Below are 21,045 nucleotides of genomic sequence, written 5' to 3'. Positions count from 1 at the left end.
TCTTTGACTATTTCAGCAGCTGCAATCCAAGCCTTTAATAATAATTCCTTACACTTAAAAAGCTCTTTGAGTGCAGTGTCCAGAAAAGTGCTTTACAGTTAATGGGGACTCTCCTTCACCACCACCAATGTGCAGAACCTCTTGTGCGATGGCAGCCATAGTGCACCAGTACACTCACCACACACCAGCTATCAGTGGGGAGGAGAACAGATGGATGTAGCCAGTTTATAGATGGTGATTATTAGGAGGCCATGATTGGAAAAGACCAATGTGAAATGTGGCCGATGCCGCGGTGACACTCCTACTTTTCTTGAGAAACACCCTTGGATTTTTAATGACCACAGAGAGTCAGGACCTTTTTACATCTCCTCTGAAGGACGGCTTCTTTTTATAGTATACTGTAGTGTCCCCGTCACTATACTGGGGGCCAGCAGCCATGTCACCCTGCAACTCACAACTGGCAACCCACTGAAGCTAAGCAGGTGTGAGCCTGGTCAGTACCTGGATGGGAGACCTCCTGGGAAAAACTAAGGTTGCTGCTGGAAGAGGTGTTAGTGGGGCCAGCTGGGGGCGCTCACTCTGCGGTCCATATGGGTCCTAATGCCCCAGTATAGTGACGGGGACACTATACTGTAAACAGGCGCCGTCCTTCGGATGAGACGTAAAACCAAGGTCCTGACTCTCTGTGGTCATTAAAAATCCCAGGGCGCTTCTCGAAAAGAGTAGGGGTACAACCCCGGTGTCCTGGCCAAATTTCCAATTGGCCCTTACTAATCATGGCCTACTAATAATCCCCCTCTATGAATTGGCTACATTACTCTGCTCTCCTCCCCACTAATAGCTGATGTGTGGTGAGCGTTCTGGCGCACTATGGCTGCCGTCGCATCATCCAGGTGGATGCTGCACATTGGTGGTGGTGGAGGGGAGTCCCCATTACTTGTAAAGAGCTTTGAGTGGAGTGTCCAGAAAAGCGCTATATAAGTGTAAGGAATTATTATTATTATTATTATTATTATTAGGACCCCTACAGGCTGCAGGGTGAGCGCCCCCCGTTGGTCCCACTAACACCTCTTCCAGTAGCAACCTTAGTTTTTCCCAGGAGGTCTCCCATCCAGGTACTGAACAGGCTCACACCTGCTTAGCTTCAGTGGGTTGCTAGTTGTAGGGTGATATGGCTGCTGGCTTTATACTGAATTTGCTTATGTCTACAATAAAACATTGGTGGTAATTTCCTTATAGTATCTGCATGTGTTACAGTTATAGCTGTTAAGTTCATCTCATTCTCAGTCTATATATAAAATATGATAGAGCCTGTGAGTGAAAAGTGATAAGGTGTAATTAGTTGGGAGTTTTATTCTTATACATAGTTGCCATATTTGGAAAACTTGCACTCCAATGATCTGCATCTGTCCTTGAATCTGTCCTGGTAGAAGCGTTCTGTCTGTTGTGTATGCCAAGTTATCTTGTTGGTTGGGCTTGTGATCATAGTCTATAAAACTGAGTATTTGCCATTCTTCAAGAGGTTTGAGAAGTTCATCTGTCTTCCAGCAGGTCATTTTGTGTGAATAATTAGCATCAGGTGATTTTCTACCTTGTCATGGTATGGGCAATAAAATGGTCTGTAACATTGAAGATTTGCTAGTTATAATGAAGTCCCATAATGCAACAGATACAAAATAGCCAAAAAGCTTCTGCCAAAAAGAATCTTTTGAGCTGCTGCAATGAGGATGTTTTGGGACAGGGAGATTTATTTACAATTTATGTAATCCAATAAATGATCATGGGTATCTGCTTATTTAATTTATGAATTGCCCTTACTCTTTTAAACTCTCTTGCATACAATAAGTTATACAGTATATATATACAATATATGGCTATATATACAGTATACAGTATTATGCTAAGGGGCACCCTCTGGTGGCAAGGAAGACACACACACTCACTGGATCACGTTTGCACAAAAACCTGCAGTGAACAAAATTAGGAAACAGCAATTCCCTCGGCTTCTGTAGTGTACAGTCAAGGGTAACCACACTACAACGATATAATGTTCAGTCATACAGTCTTTTGCAAAGTTGCAGTTCGAAATTAATTTGCCTACTAGACCTGGGCGTAGGATGAAGTTGAAGTCCATGTGCTGTATACTACTGTATGCTGAGAGCTGTTATGAAAGCCTTTAACAACCTGTACAGTATAAACATAAAAATAAGTATACACTCATCCAGCCATGCATACAAACTAAACTTGTGTGAATCTGATAATGTCAATTTTTACTACAGGTTATGAAAGTTATCTTTCAATATGAGAGTCTTCCCAGGACAAGTTTTACAGGGTTTTTTCTGCTCTGTTGTACAGTATTTTTTGCATTCTGTTACACCCAGCTTAACATTCACACAACTTTTCTTTTAGTTTTAGTTGTTCTTTTTAAACATGACATTACAGTATACATGTATACAATACATAACGTACAGTGTGTCTATATAAGTTGTACCTATACTTTTTTCTGTGACTCTTCTCACAGTTAAGAAAAAGTCTGGGGCAGGCCTGAAGCTGAGTAACCTCATGAACATTGGAAAAAAGAAACCTCCTTTACTGGATAGTCCAGAGAAAGCTGTTGACACCTCTGGTAAAAAATAATTTTGTATTCTAAGAAGATGAATAGCTTCTTAGGTGGGTTAGAGGATCGTGTCTGCCTTTTCCCATCATTCTCACAGAATACAAGAGCTGTTGGTATGAGCTGTGATATAAAGTAAGCATTAGCGTTCCACCTGTGAGTATAAAAAGGGAAATTGGGGAAAAAAAAGACATTCAAAACTAGATCCAGCTTGTTTTCTATTAGGATGTTGTGTTTCAGGGTATTGGGTGAAGTGAGAAGATCTAGTGTGCCGTTCCTGACGTTGCTGTGTTGTGTCCTTCAGGATATCTCAATGTGCTAGTGAACAGTCAGTGGCGGTCCCGCTGGTGCCAGATTAAAAATGGGCAGCTGTGGTTCTACCAGGACAAGAGTAAGAACAAGGTAGCACACCAGCCTGTGACCCTGGAAGGCTGCATGGTTGTCCCTGACCCCTGCCCAGAGCACCTGTACTCCTTCAGGATCCAGCAGGATGGGGAGCAGTTAGCCACGCTAGAGGTGAGTTTGTACACAAATAAAACAGCTCAGATAAAACAGCTCAGTGTTTTGACACACCAGTGCAGGGCTGTGCCTCTTATTCATGTGTTCTATCACGAGAAGTCAGAGAGAATGCTTTATGTTACCGCTGAACTTTTTTCCCCGCAGCAGTAATTTCACTTGTGAAACAGTACTGTATGTGTTAAGCTTACCAGTTTTTGTCAAGCCTTGTGTTATTCAAGGACTGAATACATTAAATTCTCAATTATAAATGCACATAAAATAATATTTTTGCCAAAGATTTTTTATATGTCTAAGGGACATTATAAACAACTTACAGTTGTGCAGGTATATAATATATATGGTCAGGTAAATGCTTGTACAGTGGCTTTATGATATTATTACTGCAATAAGACAGCTCTTATTATCAGAACTAAGGTTGAAATGAGTTTGAAATTGAAATAATTGCAGGGTTTGTCCTTGTTGACAGTTACAGGAAGCTTCTTTTCAGCAGCCAAATAGTAGCTTCTACTTCTTAACATTTAATGTCTGGGCAATTTGTTTTCTGTTGTCAAATAATGTCTGTCCCCATGGGCCTTATTGTAGGTCATTCTGGTATGTATTTAATCTGAATTAATTCTGGAGTCTAGATTGCCCTTGAATTTTTTCTCTGCTGGCATTTTCAGTTTTTTTTGCCGAAAGCTCTTGTGTATTACAAGACAGTCCTCTCAAAATAAAGGACAGCTGAGGTTACAGTAGTTTGATAATTAAGAAGCAAGATTATTGATTAGCCACTTGACCTCCTGGGTCAGTCACAGGTTAAAAATGAAGATGTAATCATTTAGTCACTTTTGTCGTGGGACTTAAATTTTGTTTATGGACCAGAGACGAAAAGGGCCTTAATAATATAAAACTGACTATATAATTTATAGTTGTCTTTTAGTCCTTATTAAGTCGAGATTTTTTTGTTTGCTATAGAGAAACATCTTATCAAAACTTCAGAATAAAGCAAGCTTGTGTTTTATTAAATTTATCAGCAAAAAAGGTGAATGCTATAAATGTCCTTGGTATTAGTGCCACAGTGTATGATAGATATATGACTTTGATTAAGTCTTAGGCTTCACAGAATGGATGAATGCTGTAAAGGGATGCCTGTAATAATGTTAGTGATGTTTAGGTAATAGCCAGGCTTATAAAGAAATCATGGGCGGCACAGTGATTAGCATTGCTGTCTCACAGCACAGGCCCTGGGTTCAATTCCTGGGGTGCTATCTGCGTGGAGTTTATATGTTCTCCCCACGTTCACTTGGGTTTCCTCCAGGTGCTCTGATTTGCTCCCACAGTCCAAAAATATGCTGACAAATTAATGGACTTAAGGGAAAAGTGGCCCTAGTTATGCATGTGTGTGTCTGTGTCTAGGGTGTACAGTACCCTGCCTTGCACCCATTGCTTGCTGGGATAGGCTCTAGCTCCCCTGCAATCATGAATTGGAAGAAGTGGTTAGAAGATGGATGGATAAAGGAATCATATAAAGCTGTAACTAATGGCTTCAAAATCCAGGCTTTCTTTATATTACTTTTGTACTTATTAATACCACACCAGCCTACTATACATCAGGCCGTTTCTCAAAAGCTGTAATCTACCTGACATTTAGAAAAACACTGGAATGCCTGGGCCAGGCCATTGAAATCCTGTATAGTTCTCGTTTCTCTCGGCTCATTTCACAATGCTGGTTCTAATACAGAAGTACACTCATTGTGATTTTGTGAATTAGAAATTCCCCTGTACATTTGCAGATATGATGAATTCTGGTGTTGCTTGTGCTTGATTACACTTTGTCCCCTAACGTTAATACCTGCAGCATTCTTTTCTACAGAAATCTACAGACATAATGTTCATTGCGTTGTATCATTTTTATTTAGAATCATTCAAATGACATTTGGTACTGCATCATCATGTCATTATAACAAGTGTTACATCTTATTTCTGTCTGTTTGGCATTCTTACAGACACGTCTTTCAGTTAAACCTTCTCAGCCTCTCTAGTGTTAGAGAGGAAAAATGGCATCTGGCCTCAGCTAAATTGTGCAATCTCATTAGCCTTAAGTATGCAATTTAGAATGAAAAATGGATAGGCATCCTGCGAACTGAGTTGAAATTGCACAAGCAAGCATCTTTAAGGTCTGTTAGATGTTAGAGCATCCTAATTAATATGCCTAAATGGCTGGCATGATACCAGGAAGGAAACAAATACTTAGGGGGCAATGAGTGATATCCTCAGTTAATTAAAAATGCTACTGCTGCCATCCAGTGATAGACCTTTGCCATTACAAAAACCCTTGTAAAACAGTGCTATTATTTGATATCGCTGTACAGTATTTATGTTCTTATGTTTACATGGGCCATTTCTGCAGTTCGTCTTTTACTGTTTTTCTTATTGTTTGTTAATCTGTCTTTTAGTGCAAGGGAAATTTAGAAAAAAAATACACATTAGTAGATAATAATAGATCTTCCATTTTGCCATATGTATTTTTTTTAGTTAGAATTTACAACTTTATGTCAAAAGATGTGAGAACTGTTCAGCGTAACCATTCACAGAGAAAAAAAAGATATTTCTACTTCTAGTTTAATTACTGGGTTACTGTAAAAGACCTTTTGTTTTCTTCTTTATCAAGGATTTCACTAGTGTATTGGAATATCCGCAAACCAATTTCTATTGAAGTCTGCAAGATAAATCTCCATTTGAGGTTGTGCAGTGGCTCAGTGTTGAGCATTGCTGTCTTGCAGTCCTGGGGGCCCCATGTTCAATTCATGGGGAGCTATCTGTGTGTAGCTATTGTGTTTTCCCCATATTCGCATAGGTTTCCTCTGGGTGCTTCAGTTTCAGGGAAAATTGGCCCTGAGTGTGTGTGTGTGTGTTTGCTTTCCCCATGACCCTGTAGTGGATAAGGTGGTTAGAAAATTGATGGATGGATGAATTCTCATTTCTAACTTCAGTTAATTTCTGAAGTGTTTTTTCATGAAACATACAATGGAAAAATTAAAATAGAAATAACTTCAGCAGCATTCTCATGTTTGTGGTTTATATGATAGCTTGACTTTTTGAAAGTCTTACAAACATTTCTCATAGTAATTAAGTAATTACACAGTTCTTAAATAACTGAGCACCCTTTCTTTTCTGTAGGCAAAGTCTTCAGCAGAGATGGGACACTGGCTTGGCCTGCTGTTGTCACAGTCTGGGTCCAAAACGGATCCAGAGGAGCTCACTTATGATTATGTCGACTCTGAGAGGATATCCTGCATTGTTAATGCAGCAAAGACCTCTATGTAGTAAGTCTGCTGTTCGGCTGACATTGCTCATTTGGAATTCTAGCAAAGGGAAAAATGAAGTGTCTTTGCAGAGGTTAATTTCTTCAGCAGAACCCAAACCGACTTTCAGCTAATTCCAGACAGCAGAGAAAATTAGTAAAAAAAAGTCACAACATTTCATATAACATCTCTTTATTATGGTATTGATAAAAAATAGAAAATGTTGAGGCTCTGAAGTAATACGAGGTAGAGTGAATTTCTATTTTGCATCCACCTGTGGAGAGTTTATAAAAGATAAAGATAACTATCTTTAAAAAAAATATAGTTATGCCAATGATGTAGTTTCAGTACACTGCACTACACTTAGACACTTTATTTATGAATACACCTTAGGCAGTACAGTATGTGATTAAGCCCCCTTAACCTGTTTGATGTCTTTTCAGTCTCATGCAGAGAAGATACTCTGAACCCAATGCTTACACAGACAATCTACCTGCCATTCCTAACGAACCAGATGACATTTATGATGATGTGGCTGTACCAGAACAGGAGGTAATATACTTTCCATTTCCAATGCTAATATTTTTTTAGCTGAACTTGTTATATACTCAACACCTAGGAAACATCTTGAACTTACCATACTCTGCAGTTATATAAATCTATAAGGTAACTTTATTTGGTCTAGGAAATTTCCAGTTTTTCCAGTTTTTTCTGACACATCATTTCGGCTGTGGAGCCTTGTTTGGGTGTGTGTTCCACAGCTAAAACAGTGTCTTTCTTGCTTGTGTGCAATTAATTGTAAGAAAATACATCTGCCATATGAATAATTTTTATACGTCAGAGGATACAAGAGGAAACTTGTGGAAGTGCAATTATAACCGAGAACAGAAAGGCACATCTTTACCCAAATTCTTGTGGTTGGAGCCCATTCATTCGCTTCCTTCAAGAAATAGCTGGTTGAGATCCTTGTATCAATCAAGTTACTAACTACCTAATGGACCAGATTGACCAAATGTTTTCCTTTCTTGTCATCTCTTTCTGTTGTCATCTTTTACAGTATGGCAGAGCACTGTTAAAATCTATAGATTTTGATTTCTGCTGCAGTACTTTATATTGAATAAACACAGAAGGCTGTAGACTTTTATGTTCATGTGCTGATTAAAGCCTTGTTTGCTTGGATTTTCTTTATGGCATTCGCTGTCTGCCAGGAGCCCATCAGTGAAGTCACGAGTGCTGAGCAGGATGCTGACAGAGTCTACCTGGACCTCATACCTGTGAAGTCTTTCCTCCACACCTCCTGTGGCAGAGCCTCACCTCTGGGCTCTCCAGTAATGGCCAGAGAGCCTAGTCTCCCAGAGAGGCCACCAGAGAAGCCCCAGGAACCCAAGAACACAGAGGATGTAGACAGTAAGCCTGAAGAAAAGACAAGCATGGTGAGTTTTTAAGACCATGGTAATACCTATGCCAAAGCTTTCTAAAGTAACAGATAATAAAAACCTGGAGTTTTCTGCATTTTAGATCTGTATGATTAGTGTGATTATCATTTTTAAATAGGTGATCACTGATATGAAGCCTGAAAAAATAACCAACGTTGATAATAAAGTCTGCATGAACAGATAGACTGAGGAATAGAATACTCCTAATTTCGCTTGTAATCAGCACTTGTACCCAAAGCAGGTTGGGGAGACAAGGTAAAAAAAATCACCTACTATACATCACGTTCTCCTGGAGCAGAATGAATTACAGTATAATCTTAGTGTTAAGCTCTATCTTTACAAAAGAACATACAGAGGTTTGTAAACTTGCTCAGAGAAACTCACACTGATAAGCGAGTATTAAGAGTTGATACATGAAACTGGAAAGACAGGATATTGTCTTTTCCTCATGGTTTCCACTGGACCATGTAAGCGAAGCTGCTAATTGTGCATTGACACCAGCCAAGATAAGGATAAAAATAAAATAAGCTGGTATTTGTCTGAGACAATGATAAGGTTATATGATGTTACTGAAAAGTGTTATAAAATGTCATAAAACATGATGGCCTTATAAAAACTAAATCAGCATTGATTCTTAATAAATTGAAAGGCTTTAGTGTCTTATCTGTATTCCCTATTCTGTTTGTTCACTTGTTTCTCTGCTCTGCTCCATTTTACATAATTACTGTACACATCTTGTTTTCTCTGGGTATTCTTCTTGTTATTCTACAGGCAGGTTTGTTTACTTCTGGGTTTTGTGCCTCTAGCATTCTATTTCCCAAGCATAACCAACCCTTTTTCAATCGGATTCTAATCCTATCCATATCTTATCAGATTCTGTTTTCTTTTACGTATAAACAGGATTTGCAAGCTAGGAATGATCCTGAAACATCGCAGAGCAGGAACACCATTAAAACCAGTGCTGCTGTCCCGGGTGTGGAGAATGAAAGGTCTTCTCCAATAGCCACCATAAAAATACAATCACAGCACCAGAAAATCACCTTTCCAAGTAATGAACCCCAGAGGACTCCTGTGCCTAGCCCTCAGCCTGTGAAAATGACCATGGAGACTCCAGAAAAACCCAGGCTCACAGTAGCAGGTATGTGTGACAAGGGGTTGTAAAATTATACTTTATATTGGACAATAAACCTTTTATTAGAGTAAAATAGAACAGGCTATGAGATCACACAGACCCAGTCAATTAATATATCACTGTATCAATACTTTATTAATGGATCATATTTGACAAACATTTATGAATGACACTTGCAACCTCTTATCTCAGGTCTCACTGTTAGCACTTATTGTTTTTCTTTTGCTTGAGAGTTAAAAGAATAACGGACATTAGTTAGGCTTTTTAACTGGATCTCTCAGAAAGGCCATTTCATTTACAAAGCCTGGCAAAGGAGAAATGTGTATCATTGCCTCTCTAAAAATACTTGTAATTTGTGGACATGATATTGTGGTTAGAGGCAATTCCACACTGGGGAGCTTTCTGTGTGAAGTTTGCATGTTCTCACTGTATTCACATGGACTTTCTCCAGGTGCACCAGTTTCCTTACACCATCCTGTTCTGGCCAGGTTAATTGATGTGTCTACTGTACGTTGTCCCTATGCACTTGCATATGCAAACCCTGATTTGAATTATGAATATACTTTTACTTCGTATTAATTACTTGATTGCTTTTTAAGTTTAAAGCTGTATATTAACTATGTTGTCTGTCCTCATTGGATTTATCGAGGCTTGTGCTCTAGTGCTCACCACGGAAAGGTACTAATGATAACGCATACACGTACACATATTTCAATTGAACCAACAGGTTCCATCGAGAACAAGCTGGGAAAAAACCGCACTGAAGCCGAGGTCCGCCGCTTCACAGATGAGAGAGACAGGCTAGAGAGGGACAAAGAACAGATCCGCAGCAAACTGGCACAGCTGCGCATGCAAAAACGGGAGCTGAAGGACGCCATGTCAGCCTCTGCAGGTACCTCCTCTTCCGAGGCGCAGGCTTGAGCTTCTCAGGAGGAACTGGAAGGTCCTTCTTGTCCCTTATATAAGACTGTCTCCATTGCTGTATGTGATACAGTGTGACTGGTGCGTTATCGTACTGTGGAGCAACAGCTTCTTCTGCCCTGTTAGTGCGGCTTTTGCAGTGACGGAAAGGATCATCTTATGATAAGCAACTGCCAAGCCACCGTGCTGCCTCACAGCTCTTCAATCCTTGGTCTGACTCCAGTGAGGAGCTGCTTTTGTGAAAAGTGTGCACATTCTTCCTATGTTTGAGTGAGATGGCATTGTTCCAGTTTCCTCTGACCTTCCAAAGACATGCTGGCTGGCATAAAGTAATTGGTGTCTCTAAATTGTCCCCGTGTCTTTCTGTGCATCTGTCTGTGTGTGCTCACTCCCTGTTATAGGTTGGCATCCCGAACAACATGTCTTTCCTTGCGCCTTGTGCTTTGGGACATGCATAATTTCTCTTCATCGGGAATAAGGGGCTTTCTGATAATTCTGTATGTCATGTTGTACTGGTCTTTTGTATCCCCTGAATTGTTTGAAACTACAGTATTTACTAGTGAAAAACAAACTCCATTGAGTGGCACTTGAGTTGTTTTTTATGTCTTAAGACTAAGATGTTTTTAATCCCTTTGACTCACTGGACAGATTGTATTCAGATAATATTACAGGGATAATAACTGTGGTTTCCTTGTTCTGGAAAGTAGAGTTTGAAAAATAAATTTGGAAAGACTGTGAAACTTCATCATGCTTTTTTCTCAGAATAGGCAGTGTTGCAATGGAGATAATCTCACTAGATCTAGGCCCTCTGTTTCAGAAAGTTTAAACATAGCTCATTTTTAAACTGCGTGACTGAAGTCTTTGATCCATTAAAAAGAGTTCACCACTTACAAACTGTACACAAGTTGTAAGAAGGCCTCAGTAGTATAAATAACATTAAGAATTATGTTTTGCAAGATGTGTTGTAAATTTATTTTCACCAGCTTTTAAGGAACAAAGAGATCAAATATTATCACTCACTTACAAATCGGCAAGCAAGCTGTTATACAGTATGTAACATTTCTTATATCCTGTCTGATCATAAAATAATCAATTCTGTTTTTTAAAAGTTAGCTGTAACAACATTTTTTTAAATATTCAAAAAGTATGTAATGTTACAAATTAAGAGCTAAGAGAGAATTTTTAATCAGTAATAGTATATATATACTGTATGTATTAATTTAAGACCTAAGTAAGACCATTTGTTTAATTTCTAAATTAAAGTGTCCAGTTGCTAAAAATAAATAGTTTTACAGTTTTGTTACTGATCCTTTGTCAGTGTGTTCCCACATTAGCTGAAGGCAGCGCCAATGTGCTGGGTGAGCCGAGACAACTGGTATCAATTGGCAGTTATAAAATAGATGGCCATAAGATAAAATATACAGTATAGTGTCTTGAAGTAGTAATCAGACATTTGCACAGTTTTAAGATCTAGCTGCCTTATGCAGTATTTACAATTGACAACTGGCAGTATTAAAGTAGCAATTAAGATTTATTACTGTATTATAGTGAGGTTCCTTATTCAACTATGTAATTTCAAGCGAATGCTCAACCATGAGAACTAAGGACAAATCAAAGTTAGTGAGGGATAATATTATTGAAAAGCACAGATCAGGACAGGGGAACAGAAACAATTCAAAATCAATTTATTTGGTTAATCTGATGGTATTGTACTGTACAGTATTTAATAAATACAGACTTTATCAAAAATATTTTTTGTCATATAATAAAAGTCAGGTTTCAACCATTGTTTTTCTTTATTTCTCTTTCCAATTTGGAATCTCCAATCTTTAAACAACACAGGGATGTACCAGGGATGATAAGAACCATGCGCACTTGTCTCCAAAATAGTTTGCTGTCCACATAGTTGATAGTTTCATGTTAATCAAGGAGAAATTTTTTTTATTTATTAGTAACTGGGATGATATTATTGACTGTGCTGCCTGTTATCATTTGGAGAAAAAAGCAGACCAGAATGTTTTCAGTGGGGCAGAGGCCCAGCAGTGATGTGTGTTCCTGTTTGTGGTAAAGAACCTGCAGACTTGGCGATGCTGGAGAAGAGGCTTAAGGAGTTGGAGGAAGAGTGCAAGCAGGAGGAGAGGAGACGGGTTGACCTGGAGCTCAGTCTGGTGGACGTGAAAGAGAACCTGAAGAAAGCAGAGTCAGGCCCGTTCATTCTCGGCACCGCAGTGGACAGCGTCCTCTTGGACACGGTGGGCTCCAGTGTCACAGTGGTGTGCAATGCACAGAAGTATTTGTTCCATTCTTTCTTCTTCCATTCCTTCTTCCATTCACTTTGCTTTTTTTGAAGTGGTTCAAAGTTATTGAATCACTTTAGGTTTTAAAAGGTATTAGTTGCATTAGTGCTCAGTACTTTTTACATTACTTTTAATGTGTGCATGCACAGTACTGTGAAATCAACCCAGTACTAGTCATATACAGTGTATTGATACACAGTAACTAAATACACACAACCCTAAGCTTTACAATCTACAGTATAGCTAATTGGGCACATACAATAAACAATATTTACATTTCACATTATGAGCAGATTGGTTTACTTATTGTTTGAGTTGTACCGCTCCTTTGGATAACAAAGTACTGAGCTCAAGTCATATTATTTCCTAAACATACTGTAAAACGCGCTTAGTGTTTGATTGAAAATATCCAAAATGAGTTTATTACAAATGCTATTTCAATTTAAAAAAACTAAACACATGAACAGCAAAAGATGCAATCCCGTACTAAGGAAATTACCTGGTTGCTAAAGCATGACTGAAGAAGTCCTATGAGTGAGAGATGTTGTCTCTGGAGTGTGATATTCTGCAGCTACTCCATAAAAACCAGGATACCGTGTTTTGGAGAAAGACCGAATCCTGTCAGTCAGACGGTAACCACGCCTGTTCTGTTCTGTTCATCTGATACATCTGCATAATTGTTTTCACACTGTAGTGACCTCAACACGAATAGTCCCTGGAAGAAATAAGCAATCCACCAGCAGGGTGGCATTAGTAGAGAGAGTGGTGGTTGTTCACCAATGGATGCCTTTTTGTTTTTGACAGACATGGCTGAAAACAATGTTCATGGGGACATACAGTATGATGTACGTTATGTTGATGCATGCATTGTTCAAGCCTATTGGTCAATGGGAATATGATGATGTTTGAAGGAAACTCTTTCCGCATAAGTTCACCTCTGAAGATTGACAAGTTAATGCTTAAGCCAATATTTTTTCCATTCCTTAAGGCAAAGCAGGTTCATTTTCATTGACGAAAATTCAAGACCACACACAGCTAGGGTTACAATGGCAAAACTCTGAGAAATCATTGCTGAGATCTGTATGCATCCAGCTTTTTCTCCTGACTTGAGTCCAATAGAGCATCAGTGGGACCAGCTTGCTCAGGCCATTATCAGGAGGCAGCAGTGTTGAGTTTCACATTTCATTTTGAAAATGTTTCATTTTTCTTTAATCTGCATGTTTTCTCACCTTTTCAGTGCTCTGTGTTTATCATACCTGAATAGTACATTTCCTCAATTTATAATTATTTTTTATTATGATTCATTTTTCTGATGCCTTTGTGCAAGATGTCTTAATATTGTTTATAACGAAAACTACAATACATAATAAACAAATGTATTACTGTAGCAGACAGTAGATTTGAGGCAGTTGATTACTGTACTGTATATAGCTCTAAAGATGCTAAGTTTACAGTATATTAAACAATAAAATAAGATCATTTATTAATTTTGCTAGTATGCACTGTATATGCTATTTTTATGGTCATGTACTGTACATAAAATGTTTCTCTAATTTGTTAGATCATAGATTATACATACTGTACATTGAAGCTAACATTTATTCTGTTCAAATACACAGCGAGTTAACAGCTGATTTCCTTGTCTTAGGCAAAACCCATTGTATGCACATCAGCACCTGCAGCACCATGCAATGGAGAAACCTCACCGGTGAACTCCGCCACAGCTTTAAAGAACAGACCCTTATCAATCATGGTGCCAAGCAAAGGGAACGTCTTACAGAAAGCAAAGGTAAGGCTCTCAGACTTAATGTGCAAAAACATCTCTGCTGCCTCAAAGCCTATTAAGCTAACTTACTGTAACATAGATTTGATTTTTCCTTTAATACATCAGTGTGCATCATAGTATCACTGTACAGTACTTCTTAACACAGCCTTAATGAATTAGTAGAACTGCAAGATGTACTATATGTATTGGTTAGCAGCCATATCACCCTGCAACTCACAACTGGCAACCCACTGAAGCTAAGCAGGTGTGAGCCTGGTCAGTACCTGGATGGAAGACCTCCTGGGAAAAACTAAGGTTGCTGCTGGAAGAGGTGTTAGTGGGGCCAGCAGGGGGCGCTCACCCTGCGGTCCATGTGGGTCCTAATGCCCCAGTATAGTGGCGGGGACACTATACTGTGAACAGGCGCTGTCCTTCGGATGAGACGTAAAACCGAGGTCCTGACTCTCAGGGGTCATTAAAAATCATTAAAAATCACAATACTCGAAAAGAGTAGGGGTGTAACCCTGGTGTCCTGGCCAAATTTCCAATTGGCCCTTACCAATCATGGCCTCCTAATAATCCCCCTCTATGAATTGGCTACATTACTCTGCTCTCCTCCCCACTGATAGCTGATGTGTGGTGAGCGTTCTGGCGCACTATGGCTGCCGTCGCATCATCCAGGTGGATGCTGCACATTGGTGGTGGTGGAGGGGAGTCCCCATTACCTGTAAAGCGCTTTGAGTGGAGTGTCCAGAAAAGCACTATATAAGTGTAAGCAATTATTATTATTATTATTATTATTATTACTGTATCTCAGATGGTTACCACCTGTTTGTTGCTCTCTCTCTGCTCATGTCTACCTAGAACTGTAAAATCAGACAATTGTTCAGGAAACTAGGGGGAATTGTTCTTACCAGTGTAAAATTACAGTGGTAGTTTCAGTAAAAAAATCCTGATTATATAATGTCAGAATATTTAACATGGAATACCATGCTTGTTATGCTGTAGAATTATCTTTTTATTGTTTACTATGGTATAGTTATGGTTATCACCAAGACAGTTTGCCTTTTCAAATAATGTTATAGTTTTTGCAGAATTAAAGTATAGCTAAAAGTATACTTAAACATGATTTATTATGGTTTATCACATAACTATCATACTAATTATTACTTGGGTATGTACTGTATATTGCTGCTTGTGTACTGGATTGAAAGACATCTGATCACCTCGGTGTTTTTTAAACTTACAATGCAGTTTGAGTACTTGTCTTTTACCACAAGATAATTTATATCGCTTTGGATCCAATGGGTTTAGTTTTTTCATTACAGACTAGAACGATGTGTTGAACAAATATTTCTTCATGAATGTTTCCATAAATCAGGTGATTTCCAGAAATTCAGGTGAGGTTCGTTCGGCCCCAATGGCAAGATTGTTTACATGTTCCACTTTTTCTGTCACAGGAATGGGAAAAGAAAGCCACCAGCTAGAACTGAGTATCTGCTTGGAATGAACTTTGTTTTTGACTGGAATAGTCACCTTGTAATCAGCGCTCCCAGAGACTTCAGCTAAGGAAGCCAGCGCTTAATTTGCCTTCAGCCCAAGCTTGTGTCTCCACAGACAATTATGGGATCCAACGTCCACGTTGTAAAAAGAGGGAGACTGGATCATCTCTTTTGCCACTGAACAGTACTGCCAGCCACTCTTTAGCATGATGTCAGCGTTAATCTAACACACTTGTTTTTGTGGACACGAATACTACTGTATATATGCTTACTGCAGAGAGGAGAGATTGTTTACTGCAGAGATTTAAACCTGAAAAAAGGGAATAAAAAATAGTAAACTGTTACAAAATGAAATGTTTTAATAAACACAATGCACATTACAGGTTACAAGATGCCAGTTGCATCTAGGGAATGCGCATTAATTCCACAGTATTCTAATGGAGACCCAGCGGGCTTTAGTCTATGTACAGTACATATTAAATGACCAAAGGCTTGCTTGTACTTAATTCTGCTGGAAAGGCAGCCTTTTCCTTTAAAGGTGTCGAAGTACTCAACCTATATTATTTACCCAAAACTAGGGAGATGATCATTGTTTTGTTTTTATCTTTTTTTCTGCTAATGGAAATGCCTAATTTGCATTACAGTTTTCTTAATGGCTCAAAATATCACCATAGCAAATCCTCTCCAAGACAGTCCAGGCTTTATTCCTGGTATTTGTAAATAAGAAGAGTCGTTTGGTACAGTATCTGTAAGCACAAGATCAGTCATTTAAAATTAACAGTAAAATGAGATGTACAGTAAGCAGAAATGAATGTGAGACAGACAGCAGATAAAACGGGGGGTACTAGTTATTACTTATGGAAATGAAGAACTATGTTAATTTTAACTGTGTTGTCATTGATAGTTTCTTTCCACGGGTCTTCCACATACAAAAAATGATTTATAGTTATTTTTCATTTGAAAAAATTAATGTAAAAATATTTTTAAGGATGACTAAGTCATCCCTTTTTGTCAGGTCATAAAAGGTAAGATTTTTTCCAGTATTTTTGCACATGCCCAAGTAGTGTATACTCTTAACATGGAGGGCAAGCCAGCTATGTCAGGGTACATATTCAGTGACTTGTGGGTGCAGTTTTCTTTGTGGGCAAACCATATGAACATTTTGCCTCCTAATCAATTTGTTATGGAGTAAATGATTTGCCTGCAGGGAAATTAATCACCAAAATCTAAAACATATTTATAAAAATGTTGTCATAAGAGAGCAAAGGGACATAATTTGAGTAGAACACAATCTGCCCTCTTCTGCTGTAGTGAAGTGTCTTCTCCATGTCATTTTTTTGCCACTGATAGTTATGCTTTGGTTTTTCTCTAAAAGGACCGCTATTTGCTATTAAAAAACAATCCTACTGGAACTGTGAGTGACATTGTATATTTCTATGTTTGTCTGTAACAGGGTTGTATATACATCTAAGCATATCTATAGTGCAAACAGTTTCTTTGGCTTCCTCATGTATGCCTCTTCCGGTAGTCCAGGATTACTTAAATAAAGAAGATTATCAGATCTCCTTTCTTTATACTGTAGTAGATCTTTTCATGGGGTATACATACCGTAATAGCATTAATAGCATGAAATTACAAGATTATCATTTTTCTTGTTTTTTTTATTTTTTGCATTTTCGCAATCCCTATTACATGTGACACTGAGTGAAACATGATATTGGGCTGCTAATTGGAGTATCCATATTTAGCTAAAAGGCTGGTACTGTAATATACTGTATATACACTTGTGTGCGACATCCTTTTCAGGAGACATCATATTTTTTACAAGATTCAAACTCTATTCAAAATACTTATACAGCCCTTGTTACCTATATAAGTTATAATGCCGAAAATTGTACTGGTTTTCTGGTATCCAGTTACAATGCTAAACTATGCACTAACACTGTGCTAGACATCTTCATTTTTCTTAAAAGGTATTATCCTGTCACCAAGTACTTTAGAGTAATAACTCTTTTTCTCCATTATCTATTTCAGTTAATGACTTCCAAAACTGTGTCTCTGGACTTACATTTATAAAAAACGTTTAATTGATGCCTCAAAAAGCAAATACTGTGTGAAATGCTTGATCTTTCATTTTTTTAATTCTATTGCTGGGAGTCACTACTCAAAACTGTAAACGCTGATTATTCTTCTGTATCTTGAATGGGAGACACCTGTAAGGCAATGGTTATTAAATTACTACTGAAGGACAGTTTGTCAAGTATGGGTAACTCCCTGCAATATTAAAACAAAAAAGGTATGTACAGTAGTAATGTTCCATTGATGAAAGGTAATACAGTAAGTATCTAGCCAAGATTTATGCCTATTCATTTAGTAAGTGCTAAGATATACAGTACAGTGGATATAAAAAGTCTACACACCCTTATTGAAATTGCACATTTTTGTGATGTACTGTAAAGCCAGAAATCAAGATAAATCATGTCAGACATTTTCCCATCTTTAATGTGACCTTGCAACCAACAAAATTCAAGAGATAAACAGATAATTATTAGGAAAAATAATTGAAATGAAAAAACCTACAGACAAGTAGATACAGAGACCTACAGATAAGTTTGCTTATTCATTTCAGGCTAATATTTGCATTCTGTGAGTACATTTTCACCTAAATGAGTGAAGGATTGTGTAAAGTCAGTGAACAAAATCTTAACCCTAACCCTAACCTAAGCCATATCAAAAGCTAGGGTAAGGGTTAGGAACCCCACTAAACGTAGACAATTATTGATGTCATGACTGTGTTTTAGGACAGAAAAGGAATTTAGGAAATGTGCTATGTTAGTTTTATCTTTCTTACTGTACCTATTTGGCTGTGTATACTGCATTGATGTAAAATGGAAAGTTGTCTAAAAGCAAAAGATTCAAAGAAAGCAATTATATGTTTCAAACTCTTGCATTTGGCACTGATATATTAAAAAAAATAATGCCAATATTTATGGGGTATTCCTGACACTTAGCCTACAATGAGCCTGGAACCATGCTCATTGAGTACAGAATTCAGCCTAAAATTACAATTACACAACACAAGTCAATAATAGAATTTCTCAATTGTTGATGCACTTTACCTGGTTGGGTGAGATTGCTTAGTCATTTCAGGCTAATATTTGTGTCACACAATGGCCTGAGGAAGGCCAAAGTAGGTCCATTTTATAACAGAATGGCTCAGCTGCAAAAGCACTCAAGTAAAATAAGTACAGTTTATTTATAGTACTCCCAGTCCTCCATACCAGTGTAGTCACACTACCTAACATACCAACAACCAACTATCGACTTAGGCTGAGGATCCAGCTTAAATAGCTTGTAAGCCCCTCTCCCTCTGGAACAAACCATTTCTCCAATTCAATGCATGTGGTTATTCCCATCTCCTTAAATAAGCCTAGAGAACTGGGGTTAGGTTTGGCCTTTTGAGGCCACCATTGGCTGACCCACCCCTTCTGTGTAAAGAAAATCAGTAAAGTATAGGAATTTTACTGCTGTAAGCAGTATTGTGTATATACTGTAGTTGACCTGAATGAAAACAGGACATAAAGAAAGGGTTTCAGAAAGCTTTATTCCCGTGCTTACAGTCTGGGTAATTGGAGGCTGCGCTGTTATGCTTCCTGTGGTGATATACGGGTTTTTTGCACGAATCCATATTGAGCAGTATTTCTCACGTTGTGAACGTGTGTACACAGCAGTCCCCCCGGGTTCCAATTAGTGCGTAATTACGCATCGATAAAAAAATGGAGGTTTAAAAAAGAGAATTAGCTCACTGATAGTTTTATGTGGAGGCTGTGAACATTTTCACAAGTCGTGGTCTTTGAAATGCATTTGGTTTGAAGGCTCTCTGCATTTCCCTTGCGAAGATATGAACAAAAGAATATTTGAATGAGGCAAAATGTGTTTCGTAACTGAGGTTTCGTGAAAAAGCTACAGGCGTGCCAAAATCATTTTCAAACTTCAAGCTAACTTCACCCCAGTGTGGGCACCGCGTTGTTATCTCAATCACCTGCTAATTCGTTTTATACCACGGGAAGACAGGAGAATGTGATTGTACTGTATCTGTACGGAATGTGTGTTGCATTTAAAAAAATAAAGTGTTTAAAATGTATAATTAAAAATGTTAAAAAAACTTGCAGCTTACTCAAAGATTCTAAACCACACAGACACCAGCTAGCCTGCTAGAGAGCCACAATTCACACTCAACCACATCACAGATCACAGATCAGCCCCAGTGTATGAGATATTGCTGTTTGATCTTTGATCTGAGCTTTAATAGACAACATATCTCTATTAATATAACTATCGAGTGGTATTAAATGCAACTTTTTTGTATAAATGACACTATTCTAAAATGTACAGTTTTTAAAAAATAAAAACAATTACAATCTCATCTTTCCACGTTTGATCCCATGAGGAAGTACTAATGCTCCTGCTTTGTTTAACGATGGTATGAAAAATAAATCTAGTGAGAAACTGATGCTTAAAGTGAGTTAAGGGTGTTAGAATGCAAAGATAACGATTTACATTGCATTGTCAGATTGTGAATCAATAAAGGCATTTAATTAAACACGCGTTTGCGATTTTAAACAAAATGGGGAAAATGGGGTTAGACCATGCATTACACTTCCTCGTGATCATCTTAGAATTGTTGAGTAAGCTGAACGTTTTTTTTATACATAGCATTCAGAAATAAAATCGAGAATAGTTCTGTGGCATATGCATATATGAAACTTTTCTAAAACGTATAACAAAATTAAAGACTATTAAAATCTGTAATCTGTAATATTTCCATGTGTAATGTCATTAGAAAGTACAATAAGTTCCTGCTTTGTCTAATGATGGTATCAAAAAAGAAACTGTGCTTAATGATTAAGGGACTTAGAAGTCAAAGAAAATTATTTACATGTTTAATTTTAAACACAAAGTGATGAACGCAGATGCAATTGGTGCTTTACAGCCATTGTGCAATACTGAGCTCCATGCTTCCACCCTCTCGGTGCCGCCTCCCCCTCTGACGAAGCGCAGTGGGCGGCATGCTGTTTTCAGAGCCTCTGATTGTGGGGAAAAAAAGACCTGCTGATCTGTTCTACATACCAGGAAGACAACAGAATATAATAATTAATAATTGCGTACACTTATATAGTGCTTTTCTGGACACTCCACTCAAAGCGCTTTACAGGTAATGGGGACTCCCCTCCACCACCACCAATGTGCAGCATCCACCTGGATGATGCGACGGCAGCCATAGTGCGCCAGAATGCTCACCACACATCAGCTATCAGTGGGGAGGAGAGCAGAGTAATGAAGCCAATTCATAGAGGGGGATTATTAGGAGGCCATGACTGGTAAGGGCCAATTGGAAATCTGGCCAGGACGTCGGGGTTACACCCCTACTCTTTTCGAGTATTGTGATTTTTAATGATTTTTAATGACCCCTGAGAGTCAGGACCTCGGTTTCACGTCTCATCCGAAGGACAGCACCTGTTTACAATATAGTGTCCACGTCATTATACTGGGGCATTAGGACTCACATGGACCG

General features: G+C 38.3%; 1 protein-coding gene across 2 annotated transcripts in view; it reads left to right on the top strand.

The window, feature by feature from the left end:
- Positions 1-18,754, top strand: part of afap1l2 (actin filament associated protein 1 like 2) — an 81,584-nt gene extending 62,830 nt beyond the window's left edge. For both annotated transcript variants that reach the window (XM_088635855.1, XM_088635856.1), the window contains exons 10-19: positions 2,522-2,626; positions 2,919-3,130; positions 6,293-6,438; positions 6,861-6,969; positions 7,626-7,850; positions 8,754-8,991; positions 9,713-9,877; positions 11,977-12,158; positions 13,852-13,992; positions 15,429-18,754. In XM_088635855.1, the coding sequence (XP_088491981.1) occupies positions 2,522-2,626; positions 2,919-3,130; positions 6,293-6,438; positions 6,861-6,969; positions 7,626-7,850; positions 8,754-8,991; positions 9,713-9,877; positions 11,977-12,158; positions 13,852-13,992; positions 15,429-15,455 (1,550 nt within the window). In that variant the 3' untranslated portion in view covers positions 15,456-18,754. The remainder of the gene's footprint in view (positions 1-2,521; positions 2,627-2,918; positions 3,131-6,292; positions 6,439-6,860; positions 6,970-7,625; positions 7,851-8,753; positions 8,992-9,712; positions 9,878-11,976; positions 12,159-13,851; positions 13,993-15,428) is intronic.
- Positions 18,755-21,045: the final 2,291 nt, after the last annotated feature.

The sequence above is a fragment of the Lepisosteus platostomus genome, chromosome 6 (assembly GCF_059453375.1).
Source record: "Lepisosteus platostomus isolate fLepPlt1 chromosome 6, fLepPlt1.hap1, whole genome shotgun sequence".
Taxonomy (NCBI): domain Eukaryota; kingdom Metazoa; phylum Chordata; class Actinopteri; order Semionotiformes; family Lepisosteidae; genus Lepisosteus; species Lepisosteus platostomus.
This window is presented reverse-complemented; position numbering and strand designations above follow the sequence as displayed.